Raw genomic sequence first — 16,632 nt, forward strand, 5'->3', positions numbered from 1 at the left:
CTGGAAAAAGTAGTAAACCGAGAGGTAGCAAAGTTTATAGATGATAAAAAAGTATTCAAGATAGTTAAGTCCAAAGCTGACTGCAAAGAGTTACAAAGGGATCTCACAAAACTGGGTGACTGGGCAACAAAATGGCAGATGAAATTCAGTGTTGATAAATCTAAAGTAATGCACATTGGAAAACATAATCACAACTATGCATACAAAATGATGGGGTCTAAATTAGCTGCTACCACTCAAGAAAGAGATCTTGAGTCATCCTGGACAGTTCTCTGAAAACATCCGCTCAGTGTGCAGCAGCAGACCAAAAACCAAACAATGTAAGGACCCATTAGAAAAGGGACAGATAAGACAGAAACAATCAAACTGCCACTATATAGATCCATTGCACACCTACATTGCTAATACTACATGGAGTTCCATTTGTCCCATCTCAAAAAATATATTAGAACTGGAAAAAAGTACAGAGAAGGGCAACAAAATGATTAGGGGTATGGAACTGCTTCCATGTGAGGAGAGATTAAAAAGACTGAGACCATTCAGCTGGGGAAAGAGACAAATAAGGGGGGGAAAGATAGAGGTCAGTGAAATCAAGAATGGTGTGGAGAAAGTGAATAAGAAAGTGTTATTTACCCCTTCACATAATACCTGAACAAGGGTCACACAATGAAATTAATAGGCAGCAGGTTTAAAACAAACAGAAGGAAATATTTCTTCACAGAACACACAGTCAACCTGTGGAATTCATTGCCAGGGAATGTTGTGAAGGCGAGAAGTATAGCTGGGTTCAAAAAATAATTAGATAAGTTCATAGAGAAAAGATCCATCAATGGCTATTAGCCAAGATGGTCAGGAATGCAACCCTGTACTATGGGTGTTCCTAGACTTCTGACTGCTAGAAGCTGGGACTGGATGACAGGATAAAAAAATAAATTGCCCTGTTCTGTTCATTCCCTCTGAAGCATGTCACCAGGCTCTGTTTGAAGACAGGATACTGGGCTAGATGGACCATTGGTCTGACCCAGTATGGCCATTCTTATGTTCTTGTTATGTTCTTATGAGGTATATGCTTTGGGATTTAAAAGGGAAATGGGGCCCTGTTCCTGGAGACACTTACGCACATGCTTAACTTCATGTTTGTGAAACCATTCTATGATGAGACTACTCATGTGTGCAGGGTTAGCAAGTGCCTAAATGTTTGCAATATCAAGGCCTAAGACATCTTGCTTGTCGCAAAAACCTGACATTATGAATAAGGGTGGTGGTGTTAGGACAGAAACTTTTTTTTTTTCAAGGTAACCAGTTATGCTACACTTTTAGGGGTTTTACACAATATTTGAATCTTTTTATTCAAAACAAAAAGTCAAACTACCTCTCCTTCCTCCTTTTGCTGCCACTCTAATAGTAATAGTAAAAGATTGAAGCCAGGAGCCTTGAGTTTACTTTTCTTGGCCAAAAAAATAATCGGGAAAGATGGAGTGCACTAAGTATTTGTCACCAATTGTGCTTTTGTTTGGGCTTTCAGTGGGTTGTTTTTTTTTAATGGTTTTTTCCTTTATATAATGTGATAAGCGCATTTGCTACCACCTTGGCCAGCTATCACCAAAAGCAACAACTTGAGTTGGGAAGTTTCAGTCCTTTATTAAGTTAAAGGAAATGTAAACTTGCCAGTCCTGATAAGAGAAACTGGATAACTCCATTGGGTTGGTCATCCTGGCCTGCCTTATTGCACTGTTTGCAGTTGGTTCTCTTCAAAGGTTTGCGGTAGTGCTCAGTGCTCTATTAGCTTTTTTTTTTTTTTTTTTTTTTAAATATTTTGGTCATACTGTTCGTTATTTTGCCCTTAGAGCTGATGTACCACTAGAGGTAAAGGCAGCTGCTATCTTTCCTGACTCGTTTTCAGGGATTTGTAACTCAGCCATAAATTAATACTTCAAGATGCTCTTTTTTTAAAAAAAAGATATTAAGCCCTGAAAATAACATTAAATGCTGCATGCCACTGTGACTTTGCCTACTGCCAAGAACTGAAAACTCCATTTATGGCAAACTATATGCAATGTATTTTGGAAATGTAATAATGTGTTCAAAATGTACACAATACAGTTGCAAATACTCACATGAGGAATAATAAGTGATGAGAACTAGAGGAAAATCCATGTAGGAATCTCTTGTGAACTTTGAGTTAGCTCTGTGGACATTTGACATACACAGTCTACAGAAAGTATTGTATTTACTTTTAATCCACCTTTTGCTAAAACAATTGTGTTGTCACTTGTGTCCTGTGCATAACTTATGGAAGAAGGAAACGGATGTTTAGTGGTGGAAATTGTATTGTATGCAAACATACTTTCTACAAAAATAGGCAATGGGAAACGTTTCTCTCACTTGATGGGAAAGCAGCAAGGTCACTTGAAAGAGTTGGATTCTATAGCTGGCTACTAGCGTACCACTTCTTTCAGCTTTTCTTTGTCAGACGATGATGGTTTGACCAAAATACAGTAACTTTTTTTTTAAGACTGTAGTAGGTGGCAATGTAGAATATTGTTATTAAAGTACAGTTCTGCTAGAAATCTCTATTTACGGTCAGTGTGTTCTTTATGAATGTGGGCTCAAGTCAGTAAACTGCAACTGAAAAGTAAGCTGATAGTGGAGGGGAATTAGTAATGTAAAACATATTTGCTGCTTGGGTTTGCTACCCAAAACTTGTACATTTGTTAGTGCAGTATGGGTTGTACACTTGTGAAGAAAGATTACATATGGCTCAGTTTAAATGATAGTAAGCATAATAATACTGAGTTGAATTAAAAATAACCAGTTTCTGTCCTGTTAGATTGTTCTCTAGTTAAGTGAATCTCTTACATTTTGAGTAGGGTATTTAAAAATTAATGCTTGCTTGAAAGGGGGAATGGGAAGACAGAGTGGAATTTTTTCCAGTGGTGGTAATGTCGGTGCTATGGCATGTCTAGTGTTTACTGTAGAGGAAATTAGACTTGTAATGCAGTTTCTTGTAGTACGGTTCAGTATCCGTCTTCATTTACAGTGATCTAAAAATGGAAGGGCAGAAACAGCGACATCCTTCTGGTGGTGTTTCAGTCTCTTCAGAGATGGTTCTTGGATTGGAAGGAGTGGAGCTTGGAGCTGATGGCAAGGTAAGGAAATATTTTGTTTGTTGTAGAGCCCACCATGCTAATGAATGGAGCTGCGGGTGGAATAGAGAATTGAGGATTGGTGGGTCTCAAAGTGGTGTTCCCTGCTCTGTCACTATATTACCATGAGGCATAGACATTAAGTGACCTGCCTTACTTGTCCATCCCACCAGAGGTGCTGAAGCTTAATTATTGTGTATAAAGCACTTTGAGATCTTTTCATGAGAGGTGTCCCGGGAGGTGGAGAAGAGCTACCTTCCCCGTGTGGCACTGATGGGCCACAAGCATCATGCTGGGTCTGGTGAGACTGGTGGGGAGGCCCCTGTGCAGTTCATTCTCCCCAGTGACAGAGAAGATGTCTTCTCCTGGGGTTCCCAGAGCAGTGTACTGATGCTGCTGCTTTGGTGCAGATATGGGCCCAGCCTCAGATTAGAATATTCATGTTCAGTTATTTGGCATGCTGCCAAAATTCAGCTGACAATGCAAGTGTTGGAAGAGAAATAGTGACTCCTCAACAGTTTATATTTGTGCCAAACCTAAATGAAATTTAATGGGACAAAGAAATAATACTTTTCTGGCCCCTGGCTTTCTCCCTGTTGAATTTCCCAAGGCCTGCTGCAAACAATGGAAGCTACTCAAAAACAGTTGCAAGCATTTTTTTTTAGAATGGAAAGTGTTAGCCTAAATATAGAGGTAATTCACAGCCCCTCCTATAATTACTAACACATGTTGTCTTTATTTAGGTTGTGTCCTATGCAAAGTTCTTGTATCCAACCAATGCCCTTGTTGGCCGCAAAATTGATAATCATGGTGCTGTTCCTCCATGTCGATTCGGTGCTTCACGGAGTCTTATGGGGTCAAGACATAAAACTGTAACAGCTAAAACAATACCATCAGGAACAGAAATAGGTAAAAACTCCATATGGCTTTGCACTGCTTGCATGCAAGGGGAACTGCAATACCCTTTTTCCTTGTAAGATGCTATAAAATGGCAGGAATACATTTGCCTGGAACAAGGCTAGATTACAGTAGGAACTGAAGGCTGTCAGCAAAAAGCACTTTTAGGAAGGATTTGATAAAGTTGAGAATTCTTCAGGAGGCCATTCCCTAAAGCTGTGGCCAAAGACTAGTGAAAGGATCAAATGAGTAGACTAGAGATAGCTAAGCACAAAGGAGAGAAAAGCTCAGGGGAGATAAAGGGCTGCACAACAGAACAGCACTGATCTTTGGAATTGCTATTTTATTACCTGTTTCTGAGTAATCAGTTTAGTTACATTTCCTATCAGGAGAGACAACACTAGGCTTTGTAAAAGATAGGTTTCTTCCCCCCCACCCCCCCAACACTTTTGAAGAATTACTTGAACACTTGGAACACATGGAAATGTAAGAGAACTCTCCCTGCCCTTCCAGTATTGTGACAAGGCCTAACCTAAAGGAACACTGATAAGTGATTTTCTTAAATTCAGACTAAATACCATAGACTTCATGTGTCCAACTGACTGCCCAAAAGATTTTATTTTTTAAGAGTATAAACAAGTTCATTTTGTCTCTGCCATCTGTGAGGAGGTGCTGTTGCAATTTTGACATGTGCAAGTTTTGGTCGTGCCGGAGGTAGGGAGGGGAATAAACTTCTGCACACTTACAGAATAAGAGATCTAGTCAGTTTTGCTCAAAATAGAGAAACAAATTACCGGAGTATCAGATTCCCTAAAGTAGCAGCATTTAAATTATTCAACGCTGATATTTAAGTGACATCTTACTTGCAGAAGATGTTTCCAGTGTCCCTTTCTCAGCAATTAAACACCCCAACTCACCAGCTCTTGCTGTTCAAACCAGAAACCAATATACCTTACAGTGCTTCAGTGGTAAAAAGGCAACTGTGTAAATGTGACACAGCTAATTCAACAGCTCTGCTACCTGTACATGCTTTACAAAACAAATGTGTTCTTCTTGTTCATACTGTAGAGTCAATACATCTTTCTGAAAGTGAGTTGGGTTCTGTTTTGGCTCATGCATCAGTGATTCTAAGTGCGGAATCTTTTATCGTGTGGTAATGCATGAGCTGGCAAGAACTCAGCTGAACTTTCAGATCCGGATTTAAGGCTGCATGACTGGCTATTGAAGTGTTCATCTTTCTGCTTGCTAAAAGAGCACATTTGGAACCATGGACAGATATAAATATGGAATGATATGGATATCATTTTTAGTCATTTTTCAGATTATAATCACACGTGAAAGCAATATTCTAACGGGAGAACATAAAATAGACTTTTGTATTTCTGGCCAACATATGTAACCACTTTACTCTCACCCGCCACTAAACTAGAATCTCCAATGCTGTGCCATTTCTGGCATCCTTACGCAACACCCATAAATAACATTTTTTATAAAAGGAACTTTCTTTCAGGCCTTTACCTCTGCTGCTTGAATGTTCCAGGTAGAAGGAACCTGCTGTGCTGCTAATGTACCTGAGGTGTTCTCGGACAGTCTGCTGACTTCAGTGGAGCATAAGTAGCATGACAATAGAACACCAGGTGCAGCAGAATGCCAGTAGGCAAAAATAACTGCATCCTTTTAACTCAGCAGTGTAAGGACTAATGATGAAAACATCCAGCTGACTCCTCTACCCCACACAACTGCTCACCTTCTTTCTAAATGTAGAGATGGGGCCAGATTCTTTCTTGTGCTCCAGCCCCTTTATGCCACTCTGGAAGTGGCCTTTGCAGAATAATCCTGGTGTAACATGTTCCTAGATAGTGCAGAGTTCTTTTTCTCTTCTGTTTCTACCACGCCCCTGCCCTAGCATAAGTAGGAAGGAAAGGGTGTGGCCAGAGTATTGTGCACTCGAGCTATGCTCATCTGGTGTAATAGCCACTAAGAGGCTGTTACAAGACAGCACAACAAAAAGCAGCTCCAAGACTGCGCTAAATGCCAGGTCCCTGGTTAAAGCCAGAATATGGGAGGTGCAAAAAGAGATCCTGATCCCATTGAAATCTTTGACTTGGACAGTTGGAGATAAGGTTGTCTTCTCACTCCTCATTCTTCTCACTAGAACCCTTGTAATATCTATGGACTGAGTATTTTTCGATTCAGATCATGGGGTATCGTAATGTTTATAAACAATGTGTGAGTGCCTCATCCTCCTTTTCAGTCTGCACTATGGATGAGTACTTGGTTCATGGTAGATCTTATATGCTTTTTCACAGCTGTATGCCACATACAATGCATTACTTTTAAGCAGCAAAAAAAAAAATTGCAAACCTATTTTAAAAAAAAAAAAAAAAGCACTTGCATTTTGTTTCCTGTTGTCACCCCCTTACAAGTACTGTCTTTGTGGTCAGAATATTATGTACTGTAGTGTCTCCTGGAGCATGAGTAGGTGACATGCAGCTTTTGAGTTTGCAGACCCAAGAATTTGGGGCATTGAGTAGTGTAGTTAAATGAATTTTCTCCTCCCATTTGCAGATTGCCTCTAATCTTAGAGATGCATCAGGAGTCTTTCTTTAAAGCTAATTTTTTTGTTTATCTTACAACTCATTTTGTATTTAATTCTTCCAGTAAACGAAGTTGGTGAGTCGTCCGAGTATAATCCAAATCTCCTGGATGATCCTCAGTGGCCCTGTGGGAAACACAAGCGTGTCCTCATCTTTGCATCTTACATGGTAAGAAATTGGTATATTTTAACTGAGCAGCTGTCTGGCTCTTCATGCATACGTACTCAGAGCATAGATGCTCAGTGTCAGTAAAGAACTACCTTGGATAAAATATGCCCTGTTTGAGTACTTATTGGGAAAGCTATAAATAGGCATAGTTGTGCATTGAACTTGAGCACTACTGAGTTAGAGAGCAGTGCCAAACACTACATTAGTAATAGATTACCAGAGAGCACTAAGGATCTTCTGTCCTCAGGAAGATTAAACTTCTGTTTGAGATTGGATGGTGATGACCCAGTTAAGCATAGACTCTATTGCAGTGAATATGCAAGGAATGTATGTTCAGTCGTGCATAAATTAGTTAATTTATTCCTAAACAATATTATGGACAAAGGCACATTTTAAAGATGTTGCAGCAAAAGCTTGTCTATTAGAACTGTGTGGAAATGACTGGATACCAGTCATTTAGAACATTTTGTCTGTTACCTATAACCGTTGATCAGTGACAGCTACAAAAAGTTAATTTTGTGAGCCTCTGGGATTAGTTTACACGCAGCTACTTTGCTTAACACATTAAAGCAATTAGTCTTCCTGACCGTTTGTTCCAGGAGTGAACTCTATTTTATTAAATTAGAAGGCACTCTTAGAGCATGGAAATCTTGCAAAACAATGGATGCTAGTTACATAGAGAGAAACAGCATAAAGGTCAAAGAGTAGATCCAACAACAAAAGAGAGAACTGATTTCAGGATTGTTGATGTCTGTTCCCAGGAATGCTGTCCACTGGAGCTGTAGGATTCTCTGCCACTTCCCTCAAGAGAAACTGACTCAAAGCAACAAGACAGTAGTTGGGTCATTTGGGAGCTATGGTCTACTCCACGTCTTAGAATTAGGATTTCTTCATTTTGCCACACTTTGGCTCCTTTATTTTTTTCAAAGCATCGCAGTGAGATTGGGATTACTACAACTTTCCCTTGACATGGCCTTATTTCAACTGGTTGTCTAGCAGTTACTCTGCTCCACTAACTTTATGTGCATCACATGTAATGCTGATGTTTGTAACAGCAGGTTACGACTCTTAAGGCCAGAAGACTTACTTTACCCTGCACAAACTTCATTCTCTGGCACCTCTTTGTCATGAGACCACATAGCCCTGCTCACATATATTTATTGACCCTGAATGCTTTGAGGAAGAAGTGAACTCTTTCCTCTCTCATTATATAGGCCATGAAATAATACTTGGCTCTTAAATACACAAGCTTTACAATGCTCTGAAGAGGTGGACAGACTAATAGCAGATTGATGGCGTTGTGGCCTGTAACAGGCATCTATAACAGTGTCTAACATTCCATACTGGTCACTGGCATGACTCTGTTGTGATAGTTTAGTAGGGAAGTTCTCATGATGAGCGGTGTCACTGACAGTTGAGTTCTAGCTTCACAGGAGTGTCCCCACACTGCCCTCTGTTTGTTGAAGGTAAAGCATTGGGTAGCTAATGAAGCCTGTATGTCAGGCTCTGAGAAGCTTATACTAGAAAGGGAGCCTGATCTACTGGGCAAGTCGCTGACCCTCCCAGTTTCAGTTTGAGTCTGTAAAATGGGGATAATTCTGTCTTGCAAATTGCTGAGTTTTTTTTAATATTGTGTAAGCACTGGGTGTGCACTATAGGAGTGCAAAATATTATTAAAGACGTGTCTGTCTTGCCTTTGTATCAAACAGAGGGTATGCTTAAAGGGCACCTATAATGCATTGTTGAACGTGAAACCACAAATGTTATAGAAAATTTTGCCTCTTTTGTTTCAGACCACAGTAATAGAATATGTGAAACCCTCAGACCTTAAAAAGGACATGAATGAAACTTTTAAAGAGAAGTTTCCTCACATCAAGCTAACACTGAGCAAAATTAGAAGGTAAGAAACAAGCACTTGAGAACAGAAAGGGGAGAGTGAATGGCCTTGAAGCCTCTTGTACAAGCTGCTTCCTCTAACACTTGTATGGAATTAAGTATTAATTCTATTAATAGTGTATATGATTAAATACTGATGATCTCTTATTACCAGTTAAGCTGGCTGTGGAATGGCAGCCATTACAGGAATACTTAAGATGCTGGGAATGGTCCTCATATAATTCAACCTAAAAAGTTATTTTCAGACAAATACTGCTTCCTTGTTAACTTAGTACTAATATAATGTTAGCAAATTACAACTGACTCAGCAATCCTTCTGCGAACTATGGATCAAAACATAAGTGGACTTCAGAGCCTACAATGTGCTCCACCTTTTCTATAAGCAGTCTGTGCCTCCATCTGGGACCACATGGCTATCTGTTTCTATTTGAGTAACAAGAAACTATCCTGTTGTCTTGAATTGTTGTAGAAAACTGCAGAACGAAGAAAAAATCTAGGCAACTTCACCTTTCTGTGCCACAATATGGCAATTATCTTTAAAGAGAACTAGTGATTTGTTATAGTAGCTTTTAGTGAAATAGTGATAAGAAATACAGATATTCAAAATATAATTTCAGATATTTTTAGAAATATCCTATGAACACATTAACTTCTGTCTTCAGGGAGGGGTACTGTAGCCCCTCTTTATAGGGGTGTAGTTTTGATGATACAGTGCTGTACTTCCCAGTGGGAAGACTGTCTTCTGTAAATAGCAAACTTAGGCCCTGACTCTGCAAACCCTTATGCGCTTTAATCCTATTCACTTCAGTGGGACTGTGCATTAGCATCAATTTCGATAGGAGTCCCGTGAATGGCGGGTTGGCGGAATTGAGCCCTATGGAAATTCAGACACCACTTAAAATTGCTTAAAAAAACTTTTAACAGAGTTTTCAGTTAACTAAAAAAATTTGGAACTGATTTTTATTGGGACTTGAATTCTTATTTTCTCTGCCCTAATCTGTTTCATGAAGTTGTCAAGGTGGCAGTTTCCTGTTTGGCTATTAATTCTTATATTTACACACTGAATATTTTCTTAGGGACTTAATTTTCTTAGTACAACCACTGCAGCTCTTTACAATCAGAGATATTACATCAGTTTTTATTTAATATACAGTGTCTTGGATGTGGAGAATTACAGATGAGGATGTTAAATTTGAAAAATCTAGTATTGTATTTGCATGCAGACACCCTGCCCTGAAGTCCTGTTCCCCTCTTCTCCTCAATAGCTCCTACTCCCTATTCTTGCATGTTTAGAGAGAAATCTTTCACAGATACAGCATGACCAATAGCACCACAAGCTTGCCACACTGCCCTGCTAATTTGCCTTAAAACTGATATAGAGGGACCATCTCCATGAGACAGGGAGGTTGTCTCCTTGGCCTCTGAAAGTGCCAGTTAATGCCAGCAATCATGGTCGTTTCTGCATTGTGCAGGCCTGTCCACTGTCCAAACAGCCTTCAGATGGTAACAGCATTGTTGAGAACTAGTCTGGATTAGATATGAACAGATTCATAAATTCAGGGCTCCAGTCCCTTTACCAATCCTTGATTCCTTCACACTGCAGAGTTTCTAATGTCTTTTAGAAACCATTTCATGTGATAAAGGTATTTTGTCCCTACACAGCTTAAAGAGAGAGATGCGGAACCTGAGTGAAGAGTGCAATCTAGAGCCAGTTACTGTGTCAATGGCGTATGTTTACTTCGAGAAGCTTGTTCTCCAAGGCAAGCTCAACAAACAGAACCGCAAACTGTGTGCTGGTGCTTGTGTGCTGCTTGCAGCCAAGATCAGCAGTGATCTCAGGAAACATGAAGTTAAACACCTTCTTGATGTAAGTATAGTTTGAATTATTTCATACACTGTCATAAATAAGCTCTGCCTTTTTATTAAGATTGTGATCTTGTATTTTAAGAGCTAAGACCAAGACTTTTTCAAAAATGAGTATCCAAATTTAGGCTCCCATCCTAAAATCAGTCGCCTGTTTTGGGAGGGGAATGGCTTGTCTTTATTTGATCTCCAAACAGCACCTGTAAAGCTTGTGGACTTGTCCCTTTCAGTATGCAAAAACCTGTGTGTTTGCATAAACTGGGTAATTTGGCTCCCAGTTACCAGAGTTGAACCCATAAATTGGTCTGTTTCTAGTTTTGGAAGCCAACTGCATATTTGATTGTGTATGTATGTACAGCTCAGACCATAACATGATTACTTTTCTTTCTTATGCTGGTATGATCTGTGACAATCTAGTGGCTATCCTGAGGATAACTGCTGATCCGATTTTCTCCTCTTCTCTTTTCCCCCTCCCCACTCCCCTCTCAAAAAATGCCATTGCAGAAACTAGAAGAAAGATTCAGATTCAACAGACGAGATCTCATTGGATTTGAATTTACCGTGCTTGTAGCTTTGGAGCTGGTCCTCTACCTTCCTGAAAACCAAGTTTTACCTCATTATAGGCGTCTCACACAGCAAGCCTAACCAAAGCTACATTCCAGCTGCTCACCAGTGGCTCTGGGGATTAACAGCATTACTGAACACTTTGCTCCTGAATTTGACACTTGCCACTGACCTTTTCTATGTCACAGTGTGCATCAGATCATGCCTACAGCTAGTTTGAAGACTGCAGCATGATTTTTAAACAGTCAAGATGTACATTAACGATACAGGTGCCAAATCTGTATCAGGAGATGGTACAGAAAGGGTTGTCTTGAACTTTATTTTCCTTTGGACATTAAAGCACAAATGAGTCACAAACTAGCTGCCTTTGTGGCTGCTGGTTATTCTGTATTTTCCTTTTCAGTTTTACTAGGAAATGGTCAGTTCTTCCCTACAATGGATGCTACACTATTATTCTCTTAGATTGTTTCAACCTTTATTTTCTTCCTTGAAACTAAAGGGAGCATCATTCCCATTCAAAAAAATCATAAACTTCAAATAGAATATCTGAGAATTTTCTTGCATTTTTACATTAATAAAATGCATACTTTATTTTTTTAAAGATGTGCCTAAAACTGACTGGTCTGGTACCAGTACTTTTTACGTTACTTATGTTGCATAATAGTGAATCCTGAATTTAAATAGCAATGTATCCTTTACCTGCATTTGCCTTGCATATAGTGAAAACAATTCCAGTATATCTGCACTAATATTACAGAGGGGATTTGTACTATAGATCTATAGGTAGCAAGTTGAAACTATTCTAGTTCAACTTCTTTAACTATTAATACCTGAATAAAGGTTTTATTTTAAAAAAGGAAAGGAAGATTGTGTTTGGAAATCTATCGTGAAATATCACACTTGTTGAACACGTTAGCTGCGGCAAAGCAGCTTGTAGTTCATTGTTCAATTGGAGATAAGAAATTGACTTACATGTGAGAGAATCACCGCATTATCATTTATAATTTTGATTTGTTTACTATAGTCTGAAACTAAGCACCTTTTTAAACATGACCATGTCTATCATGAGTGATCTTTCTCTGCTTTGTACACAAGTGTTTCAGCCAGTACTGTTATCGCTTCCAAACTAAGCCAATGAAACAAAGTATGTCCAGTTGTTAAATTGCTACTTTTTACTCAGTTCTTCCAAGCATTGTGCCAGTGTGATGGCCCTCATGAAACTGGCATTTGTTGTACGTTTGATCAGCCATTCAGTTAGAGGTTAATGTTCAGCAGCACTCTGATGTTTATGCAAAGGTTAAATAACTTCTTCCACTGTTGCCCAGACATTTGGTTTAAACAGTTCTGAAACATGTTGTACTTTTAGTAATACAGTTAGTTGCTCTTGGGTTTTTTTCTAAGCAATATTATGATACAAATAAGTGTTTGTGTGTGTTTCCAAGGGACAAAAATAATACAAAATTTCTTTGTTTGTGACTAACTTAGATACTAGACCTCTTCCTGAGGTAAAAAGGCTACCTGGTCTCTGATACATGGAGTACTGTAAATTTCAGCTCCTTGTGTGTTTGTTGTGGCCACTAAATAAGAACAAACATAAAACTGGCGTCTTGCTATTCAACTACATTTTATCTATGGCCAGTTTGACTTCAGTGAAATTGAAGCAAACTTAGTAGAGCCTTTCTCTTAAGCAGCACTTGAAAGGTATTTTATACATCTAACTGCAGTAATACCACTCAAGTCCTAAACCTAGTAGCTTCTATTTAACAACAACTTTAGTGCAAGTAAATATGCACCTTCTGGTCAATGCGCAGGACATGAATTTTATAACGCTGCTTCTCTGTAAAGTTTAACATGCATGATTTATTAATCTGGGAGAATTTTACAAACTTTTCAAATTGGAAGATAGCTAACATCCAACTTGCCAATTGAATTTATTTTCCAGAAGAGAGGTTAGAAAATTCAGTTATTTGCTAATGTTCTATACTGAATAATTAGTGCCGGTTTTATAAGTTCTATTTTACTAAAGTATTAGACGAACACTTATGGTTTGCCAACTTAGCTTTTTTTTTTTTTTTTTAAGAAATAACACAGTGCACTCAATTAATAATGGTCCACTATCTGCTACAGATTTCTCAGGCGGTACCTTTTCTTTATCTAAGTATGGACAAACTTAATATGGAACTTAAGTGTTTGGGGAAGTGGTAAATGTAAAACTTCTCACAGGGTATTTGTCCAAAAAAATATAATATCATTTGTCATGTTACTGTAAATATGTCTAAAAATGTAGTGCTCCCAGACAACTTGTGCTCCTGTTTTTAATTATAGGAGTTAAATTGCTTTAAACTAATATGTAACAGAGAAAAGATGCTCTGACTGAAATGTAAACATTAAAGTCTAATCCTGCAATCCTTCCTCAGACATTGTAGACTGGAATGGAAGCTGTGCCTGAATAAGGATGCAGGTTGTTGCGTCAGTGTGTAAATGGGCAAGCTGGTTTTATTCTACCAGCAAAATGTAAAATGACACCTTCCTAAGATAGAGCATGTATTCTTCAGAGCCGTGTTTTAAGGCTTTACCGTAATAGGTGCTCATTTTAAACCTCTGCATGTGCACATCCAAAGCTCTGAGCGCTAAAGTCCTAGATATTATGGCTCAAAATTGTATCATGGGAATGGTCTATTATATACAGTGTTCACTGTGTAAATTTCTATAAGAAATAGAAGAAAACTCTTCTGTAACACTATAGAAATCTTGTTTCAAGTCTGAAGATGGGTTATTGATCCCAAATAGTCATTTTAACCAACCATCTACAACTTGTATGTTGGGTACCTTTTTCTGTGACTTATCTGTACAGAAATAGTGATCCTCTTGGCAAAGGCAGTGACGTACATACGTGTGTGTGTGTAATGTTTTATAGGAGTTAGCATTCTCTTCCCTAAATTGGCTTAGAGTTCTATTCAGTTAAGCCTTATTGTGATATATTTATCTGGTTATAGAAAAGCTGCCACTGTGTGGTAGAAAATATTACTGCAACATTATCAATGTCTAAACCAAAATGGGACCCAACATAACATTCTAAGAGAGATGTTGCACTTTTTCATGCAAAAACAAAACGTTTTTTCCTTTAAAGAGAAATGCTGGTCTCTTACATGTGGGGGTGTGGTTTAATTATGTATCACATGTAAATATGGTGCTGCTTAGATTCAGCACAACAAAAAGACTCTTGATAGGAGCCTGTACATTTTTATGTAAGCTGTTATAGTTTTGTGTCTTGGTAAATTAAATTAAAGTCTCTTGTTTGTAATTTGTCTAATCTTTTGATGAAATTGTGGGATTGAGAAGCTGTGAAATAAAATTTGTTTTGATACATATTTTGTAACCAGTCAAGTTTGACATATATTTTGGCTTGTGTCTGGAAAATATTCCTTTAAGAACAGTCTAGCCGTAAGAGTCTTTCCTTTGCCTCCTTCTAAATTCCTGGCAGAAAGACAATCCAAGTCAGTTTGCAAAAAAACTATTCAGGATAGTTTCATGTACTACACTTGCCCCTGAATCCTTATCCCATGTCTGTGGGTTTTCAATAATGCCCTATATAAAAAAAAAAAAAAAAAAAAAATACTGTGTGAAAGGACCACACAAACTGGAGAAGCTGACTAAACATACATGGAAACTATTGCTGTCTAATTAATTTAGTCTTTCAGTTACAGCAATCCTAGGAAAATTTCACACTGAAATGTGATTATATGGCAGGCTTCATTTAATACATCTTTTAGCTCTAGGACAAATTCATTTAACAAGGCAGATACTTACTACCTCATAGACTTTAAGGCCACAGGGGCCCATCATGATCATCTAGTCCAGGGGTTCTCAATCTTTTTCTTTCTGAGGCCATCCCAACATCCTGTAAAAACTCCACGGCCCCCTTGTGCTACAACTATTATTTTCTGCATATAAAAGCCAGAGCCAGTGTTGGAGGGTCGCAAGCAGGGCAACTGCCTAGGGCCCATGGCACAGTGGGTGCCATGTTGCTAAGTTGCTCAAGCTTCAGCTTCAGCCTTGGGTGGCAATGCTCAGGGCCCTAGGCTTCAGCCCCAGACGATGGGGCTTCAGCTTTCTGCCCTGGGTCCCCACCCCGCAAATCTAACGCAGGCCCTGCTTAGCGGACCCCCTGAAATCTGCTTGTGGCCCCACAGGGTGCCCTGGACGCCTAGTTGAGAACCACAGATCTAGTCTGACCTGCTCATTGCAGGCCACAGAACCTTGCCCACACACTCCTGTAATAGACCCATAATCTCTGGCTGAGTTACTGAAGTCCTCAAATTGTGATTTAAAAACTTTGTTACAGAGAATCCACCATTTACACTCATTTCAACCTGCAACTGACCCAAAAAGGAAGGCAAAAAAACCCTGGGTCTCTGCCAATCTGACCCTGGAAAAAATTCCTTCCTGATCCCAAATAGTGTGATCAGTTAGCCCCCGAGCATGTGGACAAGACCCAGCAGCCAGACACCTGGGAAAGAATTCTCTGTAGTAACGCAGTCCTCCATATCTAGTGTCCGATCACTGGTCATTGGAGATATGTCACCTGAAAGTACAAACTGGGAGGACTCCACACAGAACAGAACACAGTGGTGCCACAAAAAGAAAAGGAGTACTTGTGGCACCTTAGAGACTAACAGTGGTGCCACAGCTCACTTTGAGAACAGACGTGCTTGTGAGACAGAGAAGCGACAAAGGAGGAAAGAAAGGGCCCAAGAGTTCAGCCAACAACTGTCTCTTCCAAGATTACACCTGTCACTTCTGTGGGAAAATCTGCAAGGCATGAATTGGGCTCCTCAGACACTTAAAAAACCTACCAATGAACCCCCTCAGCAAATACCCTCCTCGCATGGAGTGATTGCCAAAGACCTGCTATTGCAGGCAGTCTCATCGTACCATCTTCTCCATAAACTTATCAAGCTCAGTCTTGAAGCCAGTTGAGTTTTCTACCCCCACTACTCTCCCTGGAAGGTTGTTCCAGTTTCCTGTCCATGCCCCTACTATTTAAAGTAAGGACTGCTATTTCTGTGTGTCTCCCCCGCTCCCCGCCGGTCCCCAAAACTGAACTGCTTCCTAAACTACTGCTTGCTCACTTTCACATGTATATGGCATCTGCAGAGCAACATACTATAGATGCAGTTGTATGTCCATAAGGCAAGAATTTCAAGCCCTCCTCTGTGACATTGTGGATATCATCCAATTCACCTTTGAATCTGTATTTGGGGCACTGTGTTGTTTGGTTTGGATGTTCTCACTCCAGTTGCATGAAGGGGAATTTTTGATTTTCCACTTTGCATTGAGTAGCCACATCTTCCAGGGTTTGTTTGGATGCAGTTGAAAGTGGTCCAAGGTTTGCATAGCAGGTCGAAACCAGGAGAGCGGCTTTTTGGGTCAGTAATAATGTGCTTGCTTGGAATGGTAAGTGGGGTCCAGACACTTTGCCATTCCCTGGCCGGATCCAG

The 16,632-nt window shown here is 39.4% G+C and overlaps 1 protein-coding gene across 1 annotated transcript in view; it reads left to right on the plus strand.

The window, feature by feature from the left end:
• The window catches only part of CABLES2 (Cdk5 and Abl enzyme substrate 2), a 45,272-nt gene extending 29,406 nt beyond the window's left edge, over positions 1-15,866 (plus strand). The window contains exons 5-10 of the mRNA XM_074969642.1: positions 3,041-3,149; positions 3,890-4,055; positions 6,705-6,808; positions 8,602-8,708; positions 10,367-10,571; positions 11,072-15,866. Of these exons, the coding sequence (XP_074825743.1) occupies positions 3,041-3,149; positions 3,890-4,055; positions 6,705-6,808; positions 8,602-8,708; positions 10,367-10,571; positions 11,072-11,212 (832 nt within the window). The 3' untranslated portion in view covers positions 11,213-15,866. The remainder of the gene's footprint in view (positions 1-3,040; positions 3,150-3,889; positions 4,056-6,704; positions 6,809-8,601; positions 8,709-10,366; positions 10,572-11,071) is intronic.
• The last annotated feature ends 766 nt before the right edge of the window (positions 15,867-16,632 follow it).

This window comes from Natator depressus, chromosome 13 (genome assembly GCF_965152275.1).
Source record: "Natator depressus isolate rNatDep1 chromosome 13, rNatDep2.hap1, whole genome shotgun sequence".
Classification (NCBI taxonomy): domain Eukaryota; kingdom Metazoa; phylum Chordata; order Testudines; family Cheloniidae; genus Natator; species Natator depressus.